At 42.8% G+C, this 26,509-nt stretch overlaps 1 protein-coding gene across 3 annotated transcripts in view; it reads right to left on the reverse strand.

The window, feature by feature from the left end:
- LHFPL3 (LHFPL tetraspan subfamily member 3) overlaps positions 1-26,509 on the reverse strand; it is a 244,511-nt gene that overhangs the window by 12,517 nt on the left and 205,485 nt on the right. Inside the window, exon 3 of one of the 3 annotated variants that reach the window (XM_027751845.2) lies at positions 24,872-24,899. The exons of 1 other annotated variant lie outside the window; for it this stretch is intronic. In XM_027751845.2, the coding sequence (XP_027607646.1) occupies positions 24,883-24,899 (17 nt within the window). In that variant the 3' untranslated portion in view covers positions 24,872-24,882. Of the gene's footprint in view, positions 1-24,851; positions 24,900-26,509 lie in introns of all 3 variants that reach the window. One more of the 3 variants, XM_027751844.2, reaches the window with a different exon arrangement.

A 26,509-nucleotide genomic window follows, 5' to 3' on the forward strand; every position in this document is an offset into this window, starting at 1 on the left:
GCTGTAATGTTGATTCTCAACCAAAACTGGTTAATGAGCTGCAAACATTGATCCCATTTCTGCCTTTGAGAAAGATACAGGTGCCAAGTTACATGTTTATGAGCAACAGAAAGATACAGATCTGGAGCAGCTTTGGTCTGAGATTTCAAAACTGCTGCTTAATGATTAGCTTACCTGAGCACAGGAATATAAATTAGCTGCCTATATGCTCTCTAGGCACGTAGAAAGTATTTGGAACTGGGCATAAGGCCCACAATCATTTCCAAAGGTATGAGATTACATGTTAAACTACTGAAAAAATCTCTATGGGGTTAGATGATACTCAGCTAGCAGAGAGGCTGGATTTGGGAATTGGCAAAGCCAGGGTCTAAGGAGAGGGTGAGCTTTTTGGTGAACACCATCTGTCATGGAAGTCTGTCTGATGTGCAGCAGGAAGAGTGTTGGATGCTCACGGTCCTGAAGGCATCGTTTCTGTCGTCTTCCTTTTCTTGCTCCAAAACCAATTTATGTAGTCTTTGGACAATGTGTAAGGATTTATTATTGCTATTAATTTATATTATTCCCTTAAACATTTTTTTGAGTTGCTGTAGAGGTGTTAAGTGCACTCTTGCAGAAGAAAAAGAGGAGATTCCTTCCCTGAAGAGCTTTCAGCACAAAAGGCAAACTGTGTTTAGCATTCTGGAGGAAAAAAACCTTTCTCGGAGGAGGAAGGGGAGGGCTGTGTTAGGAAATTGCCAGCTGAAAAGCATGAAGAAAGCAGGCTGGTTTCCAGCAGCCCTGAATGACAGGTGTGGTACTCTGTCCTGGTTGTTGCTCCTCCTCTGGCTCAGAACAGGAAGGTAACATCCCAGTGTATCCAGCAAGCCCTGTAGTCTTAGGCATGTGATGCTGTAAATAGCCCACCTTATTCCCTCCTCTGGAAGGATCACACCTCACACAGCAAAAGATCAGCTCCACAGCTTAGAATCCTTGGTGGCTTCTTTCCCCCTTCCTCCCTATGCTTGATTCACTCTGACACATGGACAATTTTCCAGTTGTTTGACTGTTCCCACCAATGACCATAAGACAAGTTTTGTGTGCAAATCCACCCTTCAACGTAAGGATGCCATTGTAACAGCATGAGACAGCAGGGCAGTCTTGAGCAGCAACCAGTCTAGTAGAAAACACTAACAGGGAGGGGGAAAAGCTCCAGCCCACTGTCTCAAACCAAACCCCAGTTTCACCAGGATTCCTCAAAGCTCAGTCACCTCTTTCTCAGACACAGCAATAGTTCAGAACAACCCATTAGATAAAGAAGACGCTGCTATAGATTTGCTCAGAAATGTAGCTCATCTGTAAAAAAATGGGGGCAGCTTTGACAAAGGGGAAACAAGTCAGGTCCAGTTACATCTGCACAGTTACATCTGCAGCAGCACTCCCTGAGGAGCCCTTCCCTCCACCTGCAGTCTTTAGTAGGGAGGGTTCATGCACTATCCTGCTGTGTAGCTCTAGCAAAGCTCCAATAAAGGCTTCCACCCTCCCACCCCCTAAACAAGTAATTTTTGTCCATTCTTCCCTCTCATTTTACTCCATCAGGGTATGGCCAGGTCAGCAGTGGTGGTGCAGGAGACCCTGCGTGCACCCCTGGTGCCAGGCTGCTCAGGGACTGCTGTCACTCCTGCTGGCCATGCTGGGGCTACCAGGGCTGAGGGTCCTGCCAAGAGTGCCTTGCCTCCAACAGATCCTGTCAGTGTTGACTTTTCGGTGCAGGTGCCGCCTGTGTTTGGTATCCAGCACCAACTGAGACACCTCCTCGGTGCTTAAATAATAATGATGGATTTGTGCCGTGGAGTGATAGCTGGTGTTGCGCAGCTGGGTTAATGTGTGTCAGCTGTCATCGTCCTTGTCAGCCGCTGCTGTCAGCGAGCAGCAGATAAGTAAATCTGTGATGATGCATTTCCCAGAGAGAGCAGGGATTAAATATTTCATCGCCTCAGACACTGAAACATCTCCTAGTTTGGAGTCCTTTCCTAGCGGTCACATCCTCTCAGATCACCCCAGCCCTGGGGAAGAGCAGAGGTTGCCTGGGTTTCTGAGACCACAGGGCAGGGCATTGCCAGCGGCAAAGTCCCTGCAGCCAGGCAGAGCCAAGTGCTGCATCAGTCTTGGCAAATTTAAAAATAAGCAGAACTCAAGGAAAAAGGAAACCTCCTTTTTTTCACAATGTGCCTGATAAGGCAGTTGAGCCTCTGTAATGGAGATCGGGGATAGGTTGCCAGCTGCCCATCTTGGGCTGTCTCTGGGAGATGCTGCTGAGCACCTGGGGCCATGCTGTGGCAGTGTGGTGGCTCACTCCACACGGGTAACACTATGGAAAGCATCAGCTGTGGTTGTAGTTAGGTAAATGTGGTTGTTTCATGGTGTTCCCAAAGTGATGGGTCATTCCTACAATCCTTACATCATCGTGTATCCACCCTCTTTCTTCTCTGAGGTGATCATCAAAACCCACTGCTAGCAAAGTCTCAGATTGATTGGAGACAGGAAAAAAACCCTGTAGTTCAGATTTCTTCACTCTCCCGTACTTTTCTGGTGTTGCCCATGGGAATTTTATATTGAAGGAATTTTCGGTGCAAAATATCAATTTGTTGAGACTGAAATTTTCTTGAGTATCTCTTTTCTTAACATATGAAAGGAGCTATCCCAGGAGGATGTGGAAAATGCTCTGATAAACAAGGTCTTGGCTACTTTGGAAACTGCCTCTTTTAGACTACCTACCTACAGAAACACATCAAAATGAAAATGTTCCCATTTTTGTTCCACACTATGAACAAAAGACTAGAAGAGAGGGAAGACCCATCCTGCTAGCACTGCTTGTGAAATAAAGTCCTTGTTTTCCAGAAAGAGTTAATGAACCACAAACTGTCAAAAACCAGGGAGACGTACAAACATGAGCTCCTGAAAAGCCTGATTTCTTTCTTATTTCTGGAGACCTAGTGGTTTTCTTTGCAATTATGATGAATAGAAGGTTGTTTTTTTTTGGGGGGGGGGGCAGGCAGAGGGAGGCTTTTTCTTTTTTTCTTAGGCTGAGATTCAAGTACAACATGTGATTCAGGATTGGAACTTGAAAAACGGAAAGCAGTGAACAGTCGCGACATTTCTAAACCTGTAGGTAACTCCACAGGCATTTCATCTTCATCCCTTCCTCCTCTTCATATGATCTAATCTCCTCCCTTTGCTGTGCTTTTTATCTGGACAACAGATAGACTGTGTCTTCCGTATGGGTATGTTCCCATATAGGTCTGTGGTTCCACTGACTCTGGTACTTAGGGACTCAGTAGCTACACCCCAGCAGAAGACAAGTGTTGAGGTTTTGCAGGTGGATTTTTCTGCTTCCCTGTTATGTAAGGTCCCCAAATCAGTATTCATCTATTCATCTGCGCATTGCGAAGCAGCAGCATTTCTGCTTTTTTTTTTTTTTAATGCGTGGAAAGTATAGTTTGTGCTGTCTTCTTATAGAAAAATAGCACATTTATGAGATGCATTTCCCTAAGGCCCCACAGAGCAGAATTTGTTCTGTAATAAGAGACAAATGTGTTTTAATTGCCTGTTGTAGACTATTACCTGTTAAATTTGTCTGACAGTGTGACACCAGCAAAAAAACTTCTTTTCTGTTTTGCTTCCTTCTACTTTAGAGCTGTCAAATAACTTCAACATCTAAGGATAAAAGATGACAGATGACTCAAATATGTGACAGGTCATAAAATATTGATTCTTCATGTTACCTGCTAATGAAACTCATGGCATCACAGATAAATCTTTGTTAATTTGGATTCCTGACTTTTAATTGTTATAACCCCAGTTTAGGTTGTAGTCTAAAAATAGGGAGTAATAGGTTTGGTCCCAGGAAGTGCTAAAGCCTATAAATAAGGAATCAGTTCTACTTTCCTTTAATTAGTCCTTTTTATCTAGACTCCCAGACATGTTTTCTGTTAAAATCTACATCTGCTGAAAACCCTTTTGGACCTTTCTGGTTCTTTTTTGACCCAGTAGAACCAAATCAACTCCTAAGATCATATTATAATGAGAAGCACTGAAGATAATCAAGGACTTCCCATTGGGTTTTTTTCCCCCAAGATAAGAACCTTCTCTTGATCATGTATGAAATAAATAATATTTACTAGATTTTTTTCAGGATTTTGGAATTTCCCTGGTTAAGCTTATAATTTTTAGTCTTTAAGGTAATTTTCAACTAGCAACAATTTAGACTGAGCTTTCTTGTCTGGTCCTCCATGAAAACTGGGTCCTTTCTGCCAAATGAAGGCAGCATTTTTTGTCTAGAGCTCCGTATGTAAGATCTTTTGGCAGGAAGAAGGGGATGCTGCCCTATTTGAACCTACCTTTCAAGCAAAATCTGGAAAATAATGTTCAAAATTAGATTTGTAATCTCTTCAGTAAGGGTTGTGTCTCATACAAGGTTTGTGCTTCTGCAGCGAAATGGTGGCAACTGTGAGTTTCCTGACTGGAGCCTGTACGAGCAGAACTGTGCCACATCTTCACTTCCAGAACACTTCCCTGTCTGTGAATGAAAACTTCTCACAGAAAAGCTAACACCATCCCTTCTTTTCTACTGTGGTGAGACTCCTTTCTAACTGTGTAACAGTACGTTTCAATGCAAAATTATCTGGGGCCAGAGGAGCCCCAGTGCAAGGACACGTTGGAGAGTGGCAAACATTCAGCACCGAGAGTAGGGGATTCTGGAGTCTGCCATGGTCTCTGCTGCCACTGAGGGGGAGATCCCTGGTCTCCATAACTTCCACTCCTGCAAAACTCACTGGTCCACAGGTGCCAAACTGGATCCCTGCTCGAGAGGGGATGAATGGTGCAGGGGAGCAGATGTGCTTTAGGATATTTTATTGGAAGCTGAAGAACATAGCCTCTGTGTGGCTTGAGAGGGATGAGCAAGCTCTTCCATGATGCACCATGTAACTATTCCCAGGACAGATCCAGCTTCAGGAGTGCTGAGAATCGTAGGCCAACACTTCCAAGCAAAAAGACTGCCTCTTTTCCAAGGGAGGGGAGTGCTGACATGGCCAGAGCTGACAGCAGGAGTCCAGCGCAGCTTTGCAGCCGAGTTGCTCCCAGGCATCATTTGCCACACCTTGGAGATTTGAATGGTGCAGTTAGACCTTGTGAGTATGTCTCTCTGGTAACCAAATTACCAGAACTGCCAATTTAATACTTCACCCTGGAATTAAAATGTGGTGAGAAGACCAGCCCTTGTATCGCAGCAGCCCCATCAGTGTTGGGTGAAATGAAAAGAAAACCTAGTGAAAGTACAGAACAAGTATTTGCTGAACCCTGGTTGATGTAGCTCCTGTGTGCTTGGAAGGTTATCTGTTTTCCACTTCTATAAGCCAGATTACTAAAAGAGTTGAACCATGAATCTGAAAAATCTAAAAAGCATTCTCATGGCATTTAGGAAACATTATTTAGATAAGATGCTATGAAAATAAATGCAAAACTTGTTGGAAAATACTGTTAGAGTGGTGATTAGTAGCACACTCTCCAGATGAAGGACTGCATTTATTAGAGTTTTATGGGGATCTGTTGTAGATCTGATGTTGTTAAAATACCTTCCTTAACCACTTAAGATAGTGGAAAAGAGGATCTCCAATGGAATAAAGGATGTCCTCCATATGTAGGTCACAGCTATTCAGGAGAGGCTTCAAGTGTGTTGTAGGACAGGAATGGTATTCAACATTTAAAATGAATTAGAGAAATGGTCCAAAAAAATGGGATATAATTCAATAGCAATAAATGCATGGGCAGAAGAAGGAGTTGTACAAAATAAAAATTAGGCACCAACTGACCACATGAGTCCCTGGGGCCCTTTCGTTGTGAAAAACAGACAAATGCCCTACCATTATGAACAAGCAGGAAAATTTATCTGCAAGATGTGCAAAGTGAGTCTACCAGGCTGCTCAGTAAGGCCTCAGCTTCGTGGTTGGTTTTTAGGCACTAGACTGTAAGAGAGAAGTGGACCGACTTGGTAAAGACAAGAGTGGAGCAACAAGAGTGTCAGAAGCCTTGGAACTCTTAATGTACAAGAAAACATGGACAATTGATCTGTTTAGTCTAGAGGAAAGGAGACTTACTGGAGATAACACTTTTAACTATGAAAAAAGCTGCTGCTAAAAGGAAGGGAATAAATCATTCTCTCTGGGAATGTGACAAGTAATGCACTTCAAAGTGCAGCCAGGGAAATTTCACAGACATTAGGACAACCCTATCCAGGATAAAGCCTCTTGGCCAAAGAGGCAGCTGCTGAGAGTGGAGTAGGAGCTGGTGATGTTGTGGTGCTCTCCCCACAAAAATTCCCCTGCTCCCTGCAGCCAGACATAGCCAGAGGCACATAAAAACCCCATATTGCACCCACTGACATCCAGCAGGGAGATAGGAACAGAAAAATGCACCGTGTCCATCTTACACCCTTTGCCCCCACCGGAGGTACGACAGCCCCACGAGGATGCTGGACTACAGGGGCTATTTGTAAAGCAGGGCTCAGGTGACAGCCGTGACTTGCTGTTCACTATCTCTCCAGTTGGAAGGACTAAATTCCATAGGAACATCATGTTTTCTCCCCAGGTGACTTACACAGAGGGCACTTCCACTGATCAGGGAAGAACAATTCCCCAGCCCTTATTTCTGTGCCAACTGTACTGTCTATTTTTAACAGCAAGCTGCCATTAGCATTTGTTTGCTAAAAATAAACACATTTTAAATGCAATTCATTACCTAGCACATTAGGATAAAGGCAATTTATTCTTCAGTCAAGAGAAATATTTTTAAGAGAAAAATTGGTTCATGCAAATATCTGTCGCTTGCACTCAGTGCACATGGTACCAGCAGAGACAGTGCTCTGATTTCAGTCAATTGATGGGATAGATCACAAAATTCAGAAACTGCTGAGGAGCTCAGTGCAACATCCTATTTTAACTTAATTAAAAACAGGACCACAGTTATGTAAGAGAAAAATAAAAAAGGGATGTGGGGCATTGGACACAGTTCTCCCTTACAGCTGCAGCATAACAGAATTGTAACAAATAATTCTTGGGGAGGGGGTATTCTTTATTATATTGATGGTAATGGCTTCCTAAACCCCAAATATCACTTCTTCTTGCTCACAGAACAGGGGAATATTACAAGGGCATAGTTTTGAATCAGAAAATGCCAGTGCATAAGGATTTTGAAATGGGTTTAGATGAGCTGCTGAGCCAGAAGCTGGACAGTGATCTCTGTTGAACTTGTCCTTCATGAATCAGCTACTTTCCTTTTGATGAAAAAAAATTAGCTTCCAAAATGTTTTGTAGAAATAGGGTATTTCAAGCAAAACTTTTTGGTGTTTAGCAGGAGGATTTGGAGGGCATGTAGGGAATTACTGCTCACAGGTTCACAAGTAGGAACTGAACCTGAGCCTCACATGTCCCTCTCTCCTTCAAAACAAAAATAACATACCATAAAGAAATAACAAACTATAAAAAGATAAAATCGACTCGGAGTCCTCAGGATATTTGGGGGAAATGCAAAGCTTTTACATCCAGTCAGAGCTAATGCAGCAGGTCCTGCAAAATCAGCACGGTCTGATTTTCCCCACTAGAGGGAACTGCGGTACCTGGAGTTACCCGCTCACTCACACCAATACTGGTGATTTCAAAATAGGTGGCATTACTAAGAAAATTAATTACTGCTACTTGTAACATAATTCAAAACAGTGTAAAACTGGAATATGCTAGAAACCATTATTAAATGTTCAAAAAGAAAAAATAATAACTTCTCGGGTTTAGGTTCCTTCATTAAACAATATTTTGAAGTTACCAGACTTTATTAAAAAATGTTAAAATCTCCTAGTTTATCTGAAAAAGTGGTGCTTTTTCTGTATTGTTTTGCAATGCACAGATGAAATACTTTAAATTAAAACACAGTCTGTTTAACCTCAGAAAACTTATCTATAAAATGCTCCTGATGATTCACAGTAATTTGTGTTAAATCTGCAAAATCCAACACCTTGCTGTCCCAAAAAAGTTTGGTGGCAGGATCCTTAGCTAATTGCAAACACTTGAAACAAAACAAAGAGAGGGAGATAAGAGCCCAGGTGTGCTTCCCACCTTGGATGTGTTGCTGGAGAAATGCCACAGCCGGTAGCACAACAAAGGCTCTGAGAACAGGAGAAAAGAAGCCTCTGATTTCTTCTCATAGTCTCTTATCCACACAGTTTTGGCACTTTAGGAGTTCCTAGGTGCCCATTTCACCAGAAACATCTACCAAAGTAGCACAAGTTAAAGCACATCTGCAGTTGTTGAGGTTTTGGATTCCAGGGACAGGGAATCACAGAATCATGGAATTATTAAGGTTGGGAAAGACCTCTAAGGTCATCAGCTCCAACCATTCACACAGTATCACCATGTTCAACACCAAACCATGTCCCTAGGTGCCTCGTCCACACATCTTCTGAACACTTTCCCCACTTTCTTCTCTCCCCTCCTATCCTAATTGATATGAGAGATGGTGTTTCTACCATTTCCCTGGGCAGCCTGTTCCAATGCCTGACCACCCTTTTAGAGAAGAATTTTTTCCTGATATATAATCTAAACCTCCTCTAGTGCAACTTGAGAACATTTCCTCTCATCCTTTCACTTGATACTTGCCCGCTACAACCTCCTTTCAGATAGTTCTAGAGAAAGATAAGGTCCCCTTCGAACCTTCTTTTCTCCAGGCTAAACAAGTCCAGCTCCCTCAGCTGCTCTTCCTAAGAATTGTGTTGAATGTGTAATTACACACTGGTGCCCACTGCCAAGGGAGCTTGTTTTGGGATGGGTTTGAAGCTGGCTGTTCCTGCCACTGGGCTTTGTTTTACGGACCTTTATTTGCATCAGCTCTTAGTAAGACAGTGTTAGTGGGAGACACCTCCCACCCCCTGTGATTTAGCCATATGGGGGGGGGGGGGCTGTAACACATCCCCTGCCATGGTGGTGATCCCCGTGCTCACCACTGCATCTCTCTGGCAAGTCCAACCCCTTGTTTCTTACCAACCTTTTTCTGCAAATCATTAAACCAAAATTCATATTTTCTACCAGCAGTTGCCTGCTGTTTTCTTGTCTTGGTGTCACAGACTCGGAAAACTGTAGAGATTGGCAGGTACCTGAGGGATACCAGGTCCTACCCCACTGCTCAGAGGGTCAGGCCACTCAGTCCCATGTCCAGTCAGGTTTTCCATATCTCCAAGGATGGAGACTCTACCACCTCTCTGGCAGCCTGCTCCAGTGCTTGACCATGCACACTGGTTTTTCTGAAGTTTAAATGAAATTTCCTGCATGTCAGTTTGTGTCTGTTGTGTCTTATGCAGTCCCTAGGCACCACCAAGAAGAGTCTGGTTCTATCTCCTTTACTGGACCCCATCAGGTATTTATATACACTGACAAGGTCCCTACAGAGCCTGGATTTGTTCCTCCCAAGGGGCAGGACATGGGGTTTCCCAACTTCATGAGGTTCCTGTCCTCCCACTTCTCCAGCCTGTTGAAGTCCCTCTGGGTAGTAGCACAATCCCCTAGTGCATCAACACTTCTCCCAGTTTTTTATCTGCTGCATCATCCAGCTGGATTTTTTACCACTGATCACAGTCCTTTATGCCTGGCAGTTCAGTCACTTTTCAGTCCACCTCACTGTCTAGTTATTTAGCCCACACTTCATCAGCTTGTGGCAAAAACTGTCAAAATCCCTGCTAAAATCAAGATAAACAATGTCCACTGCTTTTCCCTTGATCACTGAGGCAGTCACGTCACTATATAGAGTTTTCAGGTTTTGTCAGGTGTGATTTCCCCTTTGTAAATCCATTATGAATACTTCCAAACAGCTTCTTGCCCTTTGTGTTTGGAAATAGTTTCCAGGATTATTTGCTCCATCACCTTCACAAGGACTGAGATAACACTGCCATGTATATTTCTCCCTACATCCTTCCTCTTGGAGATATGAGTAACACTGAATGTCTCATCTATGGTATGCCCAAACTGTCTGAAATTTTTTAATTACTTTTTGATACAGTTGGTGAACGGAAAAATAATTTCCATGGTCATCTTCTTATTATGAGAGTGGCAATTTTTTCAGGTGCCTTCCCAGTCGAGGTGTTTCCTTGATCACTCCTGCTGTCCCAAACTCTCCTGGCTGTCCTTTTTTCAGGGAGTGTGACCAGGACACCAGCCCAGGGCAGGTGAATCAATGGGATGTTTCCTCACACACTGGGCTGACTCCAGAGGACTGAAGCTCTGCCACAAGCATGTTCAGCTGCTATGAGGAGGGAATGCAGCAGGAACTGAGAGTGGCTCAGAGGACAGAGTGGGATGTATGAAGACCTTTTAAAGCTGCCTTTTCTTCTCTCCCCTCCTATCCTAATTGATTCTTGATTGTGAAGAAACTCCCATGGGCCCAACCAAACAGCAGGATGCTGCTGTCAGAAACTTCTCTCCCTTCCCCCCTTATTTTCATTGCTCCCTCCACAGGTGACAGGCAATTTTCTCCTATTTATTAAGGTTTTCTCTTCCTATACCCATCACAAGTTTCAATCTCCTCTGTCCTTTTGTGCTTTCCATTCTCTTCTTTTTTATCCTAAGAAGAGAAGAGGAGGGAGCACTGGCATCCCAATTATTTATATGCAAATATTTTCTCTACTTTTGTCCTGATTTAGCAAAATTTAGAGTCCTGAAGGAGCAGGCAACAGAGTTCCTTTTATTCCCATCAGGCATTCTTGCAACTTCGTTCCTGGCTAGCAAAGCAGTTTACAAAACCAGTGGAAAAACTGACAGTCTTTTTTATTCGTGCTGCAAAACTTGTTTCATAATTATGTGCCCTATTCTAAAATGTATATGTGGCCTTAATCCTCCTAATATGTAGGGTTTAATATGTATAAAAAGCCTGCCATGTACATCATCTCAGCACAGAATTTCAATTGCTAGAAAGGCTGAGACGGAATTAAAAAGGAAGCACTGTGCATGGCAATGACTTCATCTTGACAGGCTGAATTAATTTTAAATAATAAGGAAGTAATTTCCATCTCACTAAATGCCTGCATTTTTCCGTAAAAATAAAACACTATAGTCAGAAAGATACTCTTGAGAAACATCTCTCATAGGGATAAGTAAACCAGATAGCAATTAAAAAAGTAAATAAGTAATAATTACAATAGTAAAAGGTAGTATTAAGTATTAATGCACTTCAAGCCCAGCTACTTTGATTGATTTCTGCTTTATCTCATTAGCTTTCTAATCAGGAAAATATAATCATATGAAGATGCACAGATTTAAGCACAGACAAATACCTCCAGCAGTTAGACATAGATGCAGTCACAACTGCCTGAATCAAAAGAAAATACCATGAGAAAAAAAGTAATGGAAAGATGTAGAGAAAAAGATCTTTACACCACTACCACTGTTCCCCACTGTCTGAAAATTTAAGAGGCTTGAAAATGAAATGTTCTCTGGATGGTAATGTGGGGGACATGGCTTTCTTGTTTTGAAGCATAACCAGAAGTGATGATGCTTCCTGCGAGAATCAAGACATGATAATGCTCAACAGGAATTGGAAGAGTGATGTTCAGCTCTCTCCTCTAGAAGGTAGGATTCACTTCTGTACTCCAGACTAGTCAGGAGAATTTTCCTACCATCAGGCTGGGAACACAACAGGACACTTGGCACTGCAGTGTCGAAGGTTTGCACCAGAGACTCTGGGTCCACCCTACCACAGTTTGTTTAATGAAATATGCACAGGTAGATCCTAGTAGATCCATGACCAGTGCTGCCACGCCCTGGGTAGGACTGTAACCACCAGACACCTTTCACATCTCTCCTTGAACACTTAATTGTTTTTTTCACAGCATCAGGATGGGGATCTAGGTTGTGGATGTCTGTGTTTGTGTGCATTCTCCCCTTCTCTAGCATAGCCACTGAGTTGGGGTGTAGGGCCCTTTCCTAGGTCTGGACAAAAAACCACACCCGTTTTTCATCCAACAGCATGGTGGTTTGAGCATCTGCCTAGGAGCTGGGAGATCCTGGTACAGCCCTAATCCTTGTAATAGCTGCCTGCCTGCAAAGTGTTCTCTAAAATGCATCTTTCTTTGTCCTGTAAATGAAACTGGGAGAAAGGGAATAAAAAAAGCAAGATCAAGGATGACATTGTAGCCTGGTGACAGGGGCACTAAGCTGTTGAAAAGGTAATCTGACTTGCGTTCTCTGCTCCCATTAATATTTAACAGTCATTAAATTAACAGTCAGGGACGAGTAGGATTAACTACAGGTCAGCATCCTCATACTTGTATCTGACTGAATGAGATAGCGTTAGTATGGATGGAAGTAAGCTATTAACAATAAGCACGGCCAGTATGTCAGTAACAGGCATGAATTAAAAATTCAAACACTGTCCCTGAAAATTAAAACAATGAAATGGCTGCTCCTATACCGAGACCCACACAAACCCTGCACCAGTGCTGAAAACTCCTCCAGCTGAGACACTCACAGAGATCTGAAACTGGCAAAATCAGCCCTTTCTCTCTGAGGACTCGAGGGACTTGCGAGAGACTGACACTGCTGATCACAGGGAAAACAGAAGTAAAAAGCTTTTCATGCACTCAGTAGCAGTGATCACAACCTGTGAAGGGTGCTGTAACTGAGCCACCTGCATTGCCAGGAGAGGAGGTGAATGCCTTGTGCAGGAGGACACTGGGCTCCCACTGCACAAAGCCGTCAGGTTAATTTTTAATTTGCAGGGTTGGAATGGCTGATGACTGGAGCTGCAGGAGTGTCCCCCAGCTACCCCTCCAGCTTGGCCATGACACTGAGGCACAGAAGAGGCTGCCTTCTCTTCCATGGTTCCTATTTTGGGTGCAACTTGGGAATGTCACTGATAGCAGCTGTTCGTGCAAGATTTCCTTGTCCTTTCCATTCTCTTTAAAATAAAAAGCAGTCTAATCCCAAACAAGATTTCCACACCTGGAGGAACCACACGTGAGAAGTCTGTTGGGCAGTTTGCCCTTTTGTCCCTCAGTGGAGAGAAGAACAAGGGGATAATCTTGTTTGTCTGCTTTGGTGGGCTTGTTTGCCACCCTCCCTACTCTGGGAGGGCATTTACCGTTTCCCTGTGTGGATGAGCAGAGAGGAGGAGAGCTGTCCTCCACAGAGGGATGCCTGCTGGATTTGACCAGACAGCTCAGATCTCAAGCAGCTTCTCTTCACACAGTTGCTAAGAAACCAAAAACAATCAGCTGCCGAAACAACTGTTTAGTACATTTTCCCCTCCATTTATCTCATTCTGGGTTACAGCAGCTTTAAGAATTACAGAGCTTTCCCTGTACTCTTTGTGATGAAGAGTTGGGCAAGGACAGTGCTGGGGAGGAGAGTTTGGTCTCAGCAGCTTTTGCAGTAGGGCTCCAAGCCCACAGGTTTTTTCCCTATGTGGCCAGCAGGAATTTCCCTACCTTAAACTGTCTGCAGGGGTCTCAGAGACACCTATTCACAGATGTCATGCAAGAGCTCTTTCAGCTCCCCTTACAGCTGCTGTCAGCACGTCCACCTGAGTCACCAGTAGCTCTAGGTATGACTTCAATGAAATCTGTTGTCCAACTCCTATCTCACTGTTTCAAATGACTCCATTTATCCCTTTGCGGGCCTGGCTCTGGCTATCATCTTACCTACAGCCATCTGTAGGGTGCCTGGGAGTAGGGACAGTTACGACTGCCCTGCAGGATTTTGGCTCCCCTTGCTGGAGTGTCATCAAGAAAGAGACCACATGGGTATCCCTATGGCTGACAGCCTGGTGGCCAGGGAACCACTGAAGAACAAAACCCCACAGGAGGTTTTACCTGCTGGGAACCACCCAGGAGAAAACTCTCACCCATGTTTAGCTGCAATAACAGAAACAAATGAGAAAATAGACTTGGGAAAAGGCAGGAAGCTGATCCTTGGTGAAGGCAGAGGTAAGTTTCCAGGTCTACCTTGTGTAGTGGTAGCACAAGGCATTTGTCTCTGGTTGAAGGGGAATGGAAGGCTGAAAACTTTGGGGAATAACCTTCCCTGCATAAATGATTCTGCAAACTTTACTTCTTTATTTCTCTGTGATGCAAGGATTTTTCAAAGCTCAGCTGCATGTTCACTATTCATAATAGGTCCAACTCAGCAAAGACTCATAGTGTCTTGGAAATATCACCTATCAAGGTACACAAATATAGCTAAAACAACCTCGAAATATTAACTGCTCTGTATGTTTGCTAATAGTGCTGTGCTGACCATGAGGGCTGGATTTCTGTTCCCAGCACAATGCCTGTAAATTCTGCCAGTTCCCTGGTGGGGTTGGGTTGTTTATATTAAGTGGTTATGTGCCGTGCTTCCCTCATGCGGAACCTTCTGTTTTGTCATGGAGCTTGTGGCTCTGATAGAAAGTTACAGCCTCTTTCCCTGCAACCTTGGCGGAAACTAGTTGTTGTACCAGCTCATATATTTAGTAACTCTGGCAAAGAAATCTGTGTGTTGTGCATGGCAGTTAAACAGAGATCTCTACTGCATGACAAAGAAGTGACACAGTGTTGGGAGTGAGAGTGACCTGGGCTAGGCTTGTGAACTAAGGATGTTGTGTTGAGCCAACACTCCTGGGAGCTCCTGCTCTGTGATGGGGTAGCATGAAGAGGCATTACTGTGATGGTATAAATATGTAACGAGACAAGTGCCGGGTCGATGGGAGTATGAGGGCATGTGAAAGGACAGGTCCACAACGGCCGAAGGAGCCCAGGAACAGGCATTCCCTAGAAACACAAAGGTGTGAAAACAAAGTTCTTACCTTTCGTGTGTGAGGTTTGACCACAGGTCCTATACCTTTTTTCTGGATATGTAGGACAGGGCAGGGCAGGGAAAACCACAGGGATGTTTCCCCAGATTTACATGCCATCCTTCAACAATTTGTGTCATGGGGACTTTGGGACCTCAACAGACATGGTTGCATGTAAGGGCCCTGCAAGTCTTTCTGCCATGAATATATCCATCTGTTATCCAATATGTCCAACCAGTTCCTCTTAGCACATATAATCCCAGAGGGAGAACTACAGGCAAGTGAAGTCCAGGTCGCACAGGACACGGCTGCCCCACTGTCCTCAACCTGAAGCCAAGGCACTGTGTCAGCCACTAAACTACTTCCCTCTCCCAAGGGTGAATAAGCACTGACCTCACTTCAAAATCCCCCCCAGATAACATTCACCCAGTCAGTCATGAATTTTTCAAGTGGTGTGTGTGGCTTCAGGTTTAGAAGGGAAAAAAGGCTGGTCCCTCAACCCCAGCAGCATGGCTTACAGTGATCTTGTGTGTGCCTCATGCTAAAGCAGAGGGGAGATGTTCTACAAATCACAGAAACAGTTTGCTGCATCTTCTCGTAGTATCATGGATGATGAGGAACAACAGGAAAATGAGGATTCCTGACTAGCTGGGTAAATGGTCAAGTTACCTAATTGGATTCCTCCAGACAGATGCTAGCCTTAGCAAGAAACTGACTGTAATATCCTAAAATGGCACAGTGTTTCTCAGCCAGAGGATATATATATGGTCCCTGTTTTTTATTCTTCTGAGCAAAATGTTATTTTTTTAAAAAGATGTTTCTATCAGAGGGTGTTTAAAAACATATTTGGCTGAGTTTGCTGTTCCTGAAAAGAGGCTGGAATAAATCTTCAGGATGCTCTAATTAGAAAACCAGTAGCTAAACCAACAGGCAGGAAGAGGAAACTGTCACAGTCTGCACATCACTGGGATGAAGTATACTCAGTCAACTTGGATGATTTTTGTGTTTAATTTTATACCTGGGAAGTGACATTAGTGCTATTTATTGCACTAATGTGAATCCCCAAGCCAGCAGTGGCAACCTACCTGGTTCATAGGTTTTTCAAGGGAGTCTGAGTGTTACCTGTGCTTTCTCTCACACGGTCTATAAATACTGCCTGTCGTCTTTCATATAACATGCTCATGAAAGGTTATGTGTAGCAGACAGTTTTTCTAGGACTCAGTAAACTTTACCACTGTCAGTGACAGAATTCCCTTTAAAGCTGATGAAAAGCCTCTAGACTAAGATCCTGGAGTAACATTTATTATTAGGGGCATGTAAACTACAAATTAATTAAATTCTAATCATGTGAACAGAGCATCATAATATTTTATACAAGTTATAATTAATTAGACATAAAATTTACAAGCAATGCAGTTAAGTTATGACTTGTGCATATTTTCTATCATAATTGAAAACCTAATACAAATGACTTGACAATCTTTGCTGCAGGATATAATGTCCATCATGGGTGACTTTGGCAAAATGGATTTAGCCCTTTCAAACCCTGTAATTTTGGATGCAATTTTTGTAGCATCTTCATCTTAAAAAAAAAAAAAAAAAAAAAAGCCCAAATATCCACACTCTAAAACCTTAACCTTCTAAGTCTAGTGCAGAGCACTCAAAATTGCCAGCCACCTAAAAGCACTCTGGGTTACAGACTTGAATGAATTACTATTGTATATGCTTTCTTAAATCATCAGTACTCTTTCTTGTTTATTAACTTTGATATGCAATTGACAAGTCTGTCACTCTACAATGATCTATTTAATCACAACTAATTCTTGTTATTTAGAAATCTTTGTTGCATCTCTGATCTTTCTAATCTGTTATGAATATTCTCTTTAAGGAATCTGAAAATGGATGTATTAATTACAAACTACTTTAGAGGAGGCTGCTGTCAGGCAAATAATTTCTTGTAAATCAGAGAGCTGAAATAGCTGCTTGGATACGGTAAATATTTTTATTTACCAACTCAAATACCACACACAAGGAAGAAGTGAATGAATGTCCTCTGGATGGTGGGTAGTATGCTAAACTTTGCTCAAGAGGGTCTACTGAGATAGTATCATGTGGTCATAGTGTCATTTTCTTTATTTTTCCCCTGGGAAAGAAAAAAAAAATAAAATCTGGACATAGACATCCCCAGACACTTTCCCTATCCAAACCTCATTCATGGATTTCTTTTCACTTTCCAAAGGGAACTCAATATAATTTTAATGTAATGCCAGGTCGTTTATAGGCATTTAAAATACTCTCCATTTCTAATAACTTAGAATGGAGACAGGAAGCATGCAGCAGCTGCATCTCCTCCCCAGAAAGCATATTCTGAATTCAGGATGGTCCCCTGCTATAAAAACAAATGGCAGAAGACTGACTCTGGTTTACCTTGAGGTAAATTCAAGCAAGGCTAACTTGGGCAGGATCATGGCATTGATTCCTCCTCCAGCTGCCCATACTTTGTCTCCGCAGAGGACTGTAAGAGAGCTACTGCATGTGTCCCACTGAAGGCAACACCTCAAAACCAGAGGCAGGAGTAGCAGGTGGGAGGTCAAAGGATGACTTGAAAACGGCACAGGAAAGATTGATTTCCTGAAAATGTCTTGAACCTATGGAAAACCTGAAAACTGGTATGATTTGAAATTTGCTTTGGTGGTACTCTGGGAGGAGATTTTGTTTTGCAGGAGGACTGGGATGGGAAAAGGAGGCACTATGAAGAGGAAACGTAAATGAGTCATCTCGGAGGAAAGGAGGAGATAAGCAGGAAAAGCCATAGAGGTGGTTTTATGGAAACTTTTGAAAGGTTGGACCACAAACTTGACGAAGATGATGAAGACGAAATGAGTTACTGTGGTTTGCTAAGGAATTGAAGCAAGGAATTGATCTTAGTTGTGACATTTTGAGGGAAGACAAGGTGAGCATCAAGAGAGCCAGAACAGAGAAGGTCATGGAAACTGAGGATGAAGCTATCAGGGCTTTATGGTGGGAACAAATAGTAATAGATAATTTTGTAGGATGCTCTTGAGGGAATGTTAGCAAGATTAAATGACAGCATCAGCCTGGAGAGAAGAGGGAAGACGGTGATAATGTTGAAAACAGCACTGACAGTGTGTGCTGCCGGGATGCAGAAGCTAATAGGTTTACCAGCTACAATCAAACAGGGCTAGGCATGTGAGATAAGACAAGGGGCTCAGTTTTAGCTACAGCCTGAACTGCAAAGTTGGACCAGATGACCCACTGTGGTCCCTTTCAACCTTACCCGTTCTGTGATTCTGTGATTTTGATATTTAACTCAGTACAGCCCCCCATATATAGGTACTCTTAGAATCACAGAACCATTAAGAATCATTAAGGTTTGAAAAGACCTCTAAGATCATTGACTCCAACCATTAACCCATTAATCTGGCTCTGTTCAGAGAAGTTGCCTGGGCAGCATTTGAGGATTTTACATATTTGCTCCAAAAGTTTAGCAGGATGGAGGTGTACAGGCACAGAACCACCCACCATGTGATCCATGTTCACTTGGTCCAATCTGTATCACACCCTGATCCCATGAGTGTGTGCCTGGGATGTCTCAGACCCAGAGGTCGCAGTGCCTATGATCGTGTCAGTATCCAGGGTAATCACCCCTTTCTCTATGTCCTAACCAAGTGTCCCACATATCTGGGCAGAAGCAAGCTTTACAAACTGAAGGGATTATGTGCTGGATATTGCACATACCATGGATTGTACATATCTATGCACATCTGATCTCAACAAGAGACTATCTGACCCACTGTTTTTTGGGTGGCTTGGTGTGCCATGTCCTTGAGGCAGGCCCCTAAAGTCTTTCCTACAAGGATTATATGATCTTCAGCTAGAGGTGAGCATGCTTCCCACAGAGATGCGCTATTGATAGGAAGATATAATGCCTTAGATGAAATCATTACTCATCCTTCCAGTAAGCTCTGTCCTGATTTAGTAACATATTCCATTTGCAGATCATATTGTCTATGCTGAGTCTGCTTTACAACAGGAGTGCAAACAAATTAAACAAAGTTTTGATATGCCCTTACCAAAGATCTGTCCCTAGTGTCCTTTGATTTACTTCTTGAGATCTCCTCTGGCATGAACTAGATGGAGGCATACTTTTCTCCCCCTCAAAGCTGATCTGAGCTCAGCACCTGTGAGATTATATGAGCTCTGCCTTTGGAGCTGGCTTCAGACATCCTGGAGAGTGACTGCCCTCCCCTTGGTACATAACAGACTGAAGATAGCTGTATGTCTTCATTTCAGTGAAATTGCTTTTTTCTGCACTTCCTTGGCACCCAGATAGTGGTGCTCTGTGTGTCCCAAGTCAGTACCAAAATGAAAAAAAACCCTGCTGCCTTTTTTTGCTGGCTAACGAAGGGAGTTGCAAAGGTACATGCTGTCCTGGCCTTTAACCACACTTCCCTCTCTAGTGAGGACCAAAATTAATGACAGATCAGATTTGTCAGCAGGGGAATATTTTTGCATTTTGCAATGTTTGTAATTGCGTCACAGAGGTTAGAGATGGGACTGACCTGTTAATTATCCTTTACACTACTTCAAGTCTGTTGAAGATGGTTTTCTACAGCAAGAGGTATATTTTTCAGCGCACATTTTGATATGAAAGAGAAATCTGTAATAAGAAAAAGCTGGTTCCATGGACACCAGTATGGAGTCTTTTTTGTCTGTAGTCTGAATTTCAGAGGATCATTTTCTGCTGAAAATGCTGTCATTAAGAAGATGAGTGCTTGAGGTCTCATGGTGCTATCATGATTGTCAATAGGACTACAAAAGGGGAATATATCTTAAGAAATAATGAAATGTTCTTACAGATGACTATGTTGAATGACTGGAAAATCCAAAATAGCTGTTCATCAGGAAGATGGGTAAAGCAATGTGTGCAAGAGCATCAGACTGCTCTAGCTCAACTCATGTATAATAACTTGCCAGGTTAATATATTGCCAGGTTGTGAGAGGCTACTGGCTTGTCTAGGTTTGTGCCCGGTAAATCTTTGTGTAGTCTGAATGCAAAAAAAGGGATATCACATGCTGCCACTACAAAGGAAGCCAACATTATACAGCAAATCCAACCCTTAAGACAGTGGATAATTTCTGATCCTTTGGCTATGTTTGATGAGCAGTTCAGCTCTGGTTTCCAAGCACTGTGGTTCCCATAGGACTGACAGCATCCACCTAACACAGGAGTCCCTGTGGTATGGCAGGCTTTGGGGTTGCAGACCCCAGCACAAGCCCAGCCAACCTGTGCTCCATAGTGAGTATGGGAGAGGGACCCTGCTCTTGTCTATGAAGAAGATCTTTGTCCTGCTTCAGATCTTCCTGGTCTGTCCAGCAGCTGTTGGCTGTAGGAAAATGTTGGCGTTTTGGGGACACATGATGCAGAAGTGGACACAGACCACTTCATGGTCAGACCTAATGAAGGATTAAAACTGCACTCTGTTGAAGGAAGAAAAGGTCTGCTGAGCTTTGCAATGTCTCTGATAAAGACCCTGCAATTTTCACAGATCAGGAAGTTGGATAGTCTTTGGGCAAGAGAGACACTGGTATTACACTGGGCAGATTTTGCTTTCCCAACTGTCCCATGGTCTTTCAGGAGCAAGTTGGTCTGTGGCTGTCAGCCAGAAAAGCACTTAGATAGGAACACACCTCTAGTCCATGGATCATCCTGCTGAATTTGTTAGGGTTCCTTATGCACTTCCAGGAAACAATGTGCTTTGTTGGGCTCAGTCCAGTGTCTCTCTCAAGTCCCCATTTGCGTAAAACTCTTTCATATCCCTTGAAGCCATATTAATGTTCTGGATGTCATGAAAACACTTTCAAAAATGAATGAGTAGAGTCTGTTTCTGCTGAAAATTAAAAAGCACCATTCTTTTGGGTTGTGAGAAACATGAGCATTGGGGAAAGGAGAGCCGTGCCTACACACTAGTCCAGTGCTAAACATATATACTCTTGTTTACTCCCTGAGTAATCTGACTTTGAGATCAAAGTTGGCAATACTGGAGAGGATCAGCATGTGGCTGAAAACAGTAGATAGGTGCAGAGGAAGATGTGGTGTGCACCCTTTTTTTGATGGATGGTTCCCAGAGCCCCAGCGATGGCACTGCAACAGCAGCATGAGTGAGGGATGGGTCAAGTGGAAATGTCAGGACAGAAGATCTTGTGGAGATGACAGAGGCTAGCATAAGTATCTATCAGCTAAGGACAGCCAGGGATTAGGACATGAGACAAGAAATGTCCTGATGGGGGCATGGCTAGCTCTGTGGTGCAGATAATACCTAAACACAGGGAACAGAGGAAACCCAGCAGTAGGCACGTGAGCCAGACAGTGACCATTTCAGAGCACACTGACTTCTGCTTAATGCTGCTGTGGGGCAGACGAAGCAGCAAGACAGTAGCTGTGTGGACATATTCAAGGCCACCCAGCATCACTGTGAGGAGCGAGGTGCCTGCCTGGGAAGCACAGAGGGTGTCATGGTAAATCCAAAGGCACATGTTCCTGTTACTGAAGGACTTCAGAGAGAAGCCATCAGGACAAGAAACCAGTCTGCTAATCTGACATGGTCAGAGACCATGTGGCTGAAGGTTGAATGAAATTACAGGAGACCATTTGGATCAATGATGGCGTTCTGTGAATAATTTTCTGAAGGATTTAACTTTCATACGAGTAATAAAACTGCGCTGTAGGTCATTAGAAAAACTATTCCCATCATTTGCTCATAATGACGTAACTGGAGGAAGTAACTGTGTCACAGGATTTCATGAAGGATGGATGCTCTGAGGCTCTAAGAGGAAGGCAAATGAGACAACAGGGTCTGCAGAGGAACACATGAGAGCATGATCCAGTGGGCCACAATGTCTGGCTCTGTGGGCACTGCTGGAGTTGACTAAGTATGTAAATTGGCCTGTTGTTACGCTAACAGGCAGAGGCAGTGTGCAGTGGACTTGCACCCTTGTGTGCACGTGTGTCAAGAGGGAGACGACATTTAACAGTCTGCAGTAGTTCTTCAGGCCTGTCCTCTCTTACTGGCAAATTTGTGTCCTGGTGGCAGCCACTTAGACATGCATGCAATTTAGAACTGTGATTAAATTTTTTGGTTGAGGCTTTTAACATCATTTAAAATAACAGAATCATACAAAAACACACAGGAGGGAACTTCAGGAGGTCATGCAGACCACTCCTTGTCCCAAGGTAGGCTAATTGCACCAGAGTCACTTATGATGTTGCTAAATAATATATCCCTAAGGCGTTCCAACACTGGAAGGTCACAGTATCTTCAGGGAATTGTTTTCTCTGTTTTACTCTCCCACTGCTGAAAAGGTGGTGGTAATTTTGTTCATCATATCTGATTTGAATATTTCTTTCTGGAATTTAAAACATGGTTGCAGGTGCTATTATCCACATATAGGCACTGAAAACAAAACACTCTCATTTATGGACTGCTCCCTCACACTTACAAAAAAAAGATAACTGAGTTGGGACATCCTTGCCATAGAAGAAAATCAGTGGGGAAACCAAACTTCTTCCAGCAGCACTGTACTGACACGGAAACCAGAGATGGCTGAGTAAGGAGATCAGCATGAAACACCCAGATTATACAAATGAATAGGCTGAAACGTTGCAGGACTTAGCAGCTCTGACAGATATGGGTGTCTGAGGGACAGCTTGCATTAAACCTGTAATGGGGGTCAGAAAACCGAGAAGAGGGACATGACAATCAGGGGGATTAGCCCAGTTCAGGGAATCTGAACTTTGGACTAAGAGTAGTTTAGGGGAAGAAAATGAGAGCAAAAATGCTTAACAGGGTGCTTTGGGAAGAGCATTTTACAAGAGCATTTTACTCATTTTACAAGACTCAAAGGCAAATTCAGGATCCTTAAGTGGTGTTAGAGACAGATCTGCGAGATGTCTCCTACAAAAATAGGTCTGTGGGACACCTATTATGCACAACTGTGGGTAAATGTTGGCCATTGTTTCTTTTGCTGTGCAGGATGAGGGAAGATGGATCTTCTGGCAGCAAGGGGAGGAGGTGTGCAGTTGTGGAGTGGCCCAGCTCTGCATATGTCATGGCTCCAGTATTCCCAAAGAGGCACTTTCCTTGGGGAGTGAAGGGGCCAAGCTGAAGCAGGAGCATGGTGACTTTTTGGCAGATGGGAACAGAGATGTACAGTGCTCCTGCCTTGGTGCCGTGGTTGAGTCTCAGAGGCTCTGACTGCTAGCAGGAACTCACTGAGGAGAAGGAGGCAGGGAAATCACAAATCCATCACTGAGACTCTTTTCTGCAACCCATCCCCAGCACTAACCATATTTGAAAATACAACTTCCAGGCTTCTTTTACAATGGTTTCAAATAACAATCTTAGCTCTAGAGAGAATTATTTTGCCAGCTCTATTTTCCCCTGGCTTTGAGTTTGCCATTGACGTTAATTAGGACTTCCTGAGCCTCGTTAGCCTGGCGTTTTCCTTTGTTACTGAGAACAGCGAAGGTGACCTTGCTCGCTAGGTGGATTTTCTCAGCTCTGACAGTCTAATCATTAATGTCTTAGGAACAGAGGCAGGGATCTTACATGGGGAAACTTGAGAAGAGCTATAAAAACATCATGTAGGCAGCTGTCAGTGTCAGCTGGCATAGCTCCAATAATTCAAAAGTAGAGATGTTTCTGATAGATCATCGTGTTCTCACATAACATATGCTATTTAGCACATATTTTTGTTGCATAATGAGAAAATACAACAAATACGTACATGTGTAAGCTCAGCTGCAAGTGGTTGAACTGGGTATACTGAGACTAATAATCAGCAATTTTATAATCTCCATTTTATTATCCAGAAAAGTGGAACAGTGACCAGCACACTGATATATGGTGATCTGGTTTCGAATGATGGCTTACAGCATAGCTTAAGTTATTTTAGTGGCTTCACTCTAATCCCCACCTGTACAGTCATGAAATTGTAGGATCATTGACAACTGTAAGTAGGAAGGGACTTCTGGAGGTCATGTATTCCAATTCCCTTCTCAAAGAAGGTTCAACCAGAGCAGGTTGCTCAGGGTCATGTCCAGTCAAGTTCTGACTATCTCCAAGGATGGAGATGACACTACCTTGCTGGGCAACCTAGTCAATAATTGACCAGCCTTATGACAAAAAAACCCCCACCAGCATGCTTAAAATATGAGTGACAATCCTGGGAGAAGAGAAACCCAGGTAGGGAATAATTGAGTTCTGTCTCTCAACAACAGGCAGCACCAGAAGACTTGTGTGGATAAGCATGTTTCAAGCTGCTGTGATTGGTCTCACCTTCACAAGCTTTACATACACTAAGATTAAAAGAAGTATATAAACACAGGAAAACATAATATTTGCCTGAATCAAAAATAGTCTTTTTTTAACAGAGACTGTGAAAACAACATTTGTAATCTGAAAGTGTCATCTGTCACACGAAGCAAGAGTTTGACAACAGAGGAGTCGTCACAAAGCATTCACATTGCGAAGGCACAGATGCTGTAGCAGAGCCAGCTGCACTAGTACCAGCCTTGACTTCTGAAAAAGGCAAACTGGGAGCTGCTGCTTTCCACCAGCAAGCACAGAAGGGTCGATTCTGTTCCTGACCCATTTGAATTGCACGCTTCGACATTTCTACCTCAGATTTCTAAACAACCATATCCAGTGGGGTCCTGATCCTAGCAGGTACTTCTGACGGTAACTCAAGAATGACAAACACAGCTTGCAGATTTGCCACTAGCAGCTGCCACAAGCTACTGAAAAAGGCGGAATATTAAGGCTATACAAACCCAAAGCTGAGCTGGGAATATAAATGAAACACATGTTGCTGAACATGCTGCCTAACATCAGAAACACGAGACAACAGCAGAAAGCCATGCAATGTATTTTGGCAGAAGCGCGCAAACATTTCACAGCTTGTCCCCTGGATGCCATGCTCACACTTACGTTAGTCTGTGTCATACTACCTTAACTTGTTTTAAGCATTTCCATCATCTGTGAGGTAGGGAGGGAAAAACAGAATAGTTAAGGTATAATCAAATGAGATCTTGCACATCATAGTATAATTTGTAAACAATCTCATTATTGGCAGTAGTGTGAAGTGTGAATGGTTTCTGTCTCGGTTTATCCAGACAGGGAACTTTCTGAAAGCCAGGTGAGTGATTCTATGGATTATTAAGGAGGTAAATGAAAAAAAACAGGATTAACAGAGAAGAAATAGTGACAGAACATAAATGCACACATAAACAAGCGACGAATTTTCGTGTCAGTAAGATGCATTTTTTTGCTGTCATGTCAGAATGAAAGCACCCAGTAACACCTTTTGATCAGTGGGCAATTTTAAATACTGTGTTTATCTAGCTACTCAAAAAATATCTGAAAGAAGAGGCAAAATTAAGAAACAAATACCTACAAATCATTACAATGAATTAGATCAAAGATAAAACTGTATCAGTTATCATCTCAGTATGTACAGATCTACAAAAGTCTTTCTGCTAGGGGGGAAATTGCAGTAATAAAATAAAAATTATAAATCTAGATCTTGTTGATATACTGCTCATAATTTTTGATTATACTTCCAAAATCATAGGTAGCATTTGAAAGACCCAGCCTACCAAATCCTTAGATACACAAACTTTCCTAATGGCTTAGATGTTAAGGTTAGCCATACAGCGTGCTTTTAATTACGCACCCATAGAAGACTGCTCCAGTGAGATCTTGTGCCTATGATGCCCTGAGAAAGCCCAGGGGAACTTAACAATACTTTGGATTTCAAAGTATCTTCAGTCACCTACTGCAATTTATTGTGAATTTACAGTACTATGTATAGTGCATAAACCTTTCACGTCTGATGAGGACAGATACTAAGTCATCCAGAAGCTGAAGGATTTTTATCAAGAAAAGAAGTGTACTTCTACATCTACACATTACACTACGGAACAGCTAAAAATCCATAACAAGATGGAGGAAACAAGATTACCTCCTGAAAAGGTGGCAGAGCAATCAATTGGCCTAAACTTCTGCTATTCAAGAGGAGCCTCAAAGGAGATGCTAAAATATATAGAATTTGAGACACTATCTTAAAGCAGTAATTTCTTAACTAAGAACACAGACCAATGGTTCCACTATCAGTTGAAAACTGTTCTGAAAAGAATTTAAGGACTTTAATGTGGATTTGAGATATAAATCACAAATAGTCAAAATATCATCAGAGCTGTATTTTCTAGCTGGGTCTAATGCAGAAGAGCTGCAAAAAACAGCAAAGAAATGAGAAATAGCTGGAAGTATCTAAATGCATTGATTACGTGATTGGCATGTCCCTGGTGAAAATAATCAATATATTAAGTTTTCTGAAGAGTCACAGTAGGCAGTAAGGAAAAAAACGTTTGTGTATGTGTGTATATACTTTTTTTTGGAAAAAGAATTTTTTTGATTTCTGTGTTTCTTGAGAGCTGTGACTGTTTTGTATACACGTCCTGGAGTGGCTCCATTGGCTTGCCTCTTATTATTTCAGCAATGCAACATGGAACGGATAGAGGTGCTCAAAGATACACACCCTGGATGAGTACTGAGATACAAACAAAAGCAGCTGTCTCATTTATAAT

The sequence above is a fragment of the Pipra filicauda genome, unplaced genomic scaffold (genome assembly GCF_003945595.2).
Source record: "Pipra filicauda isolate LSUMZ 115617 unplaced genomic scaffold, ASM394559v2 scaffold167_size3244652_pilon, whole genome shotgun sequence".
Taxonomy (NCBI): Eukaryota; Metazoa; Chordata; class Aves; order Passeriformes; family Pipridae; genus Pipra; species Pipra filicauda.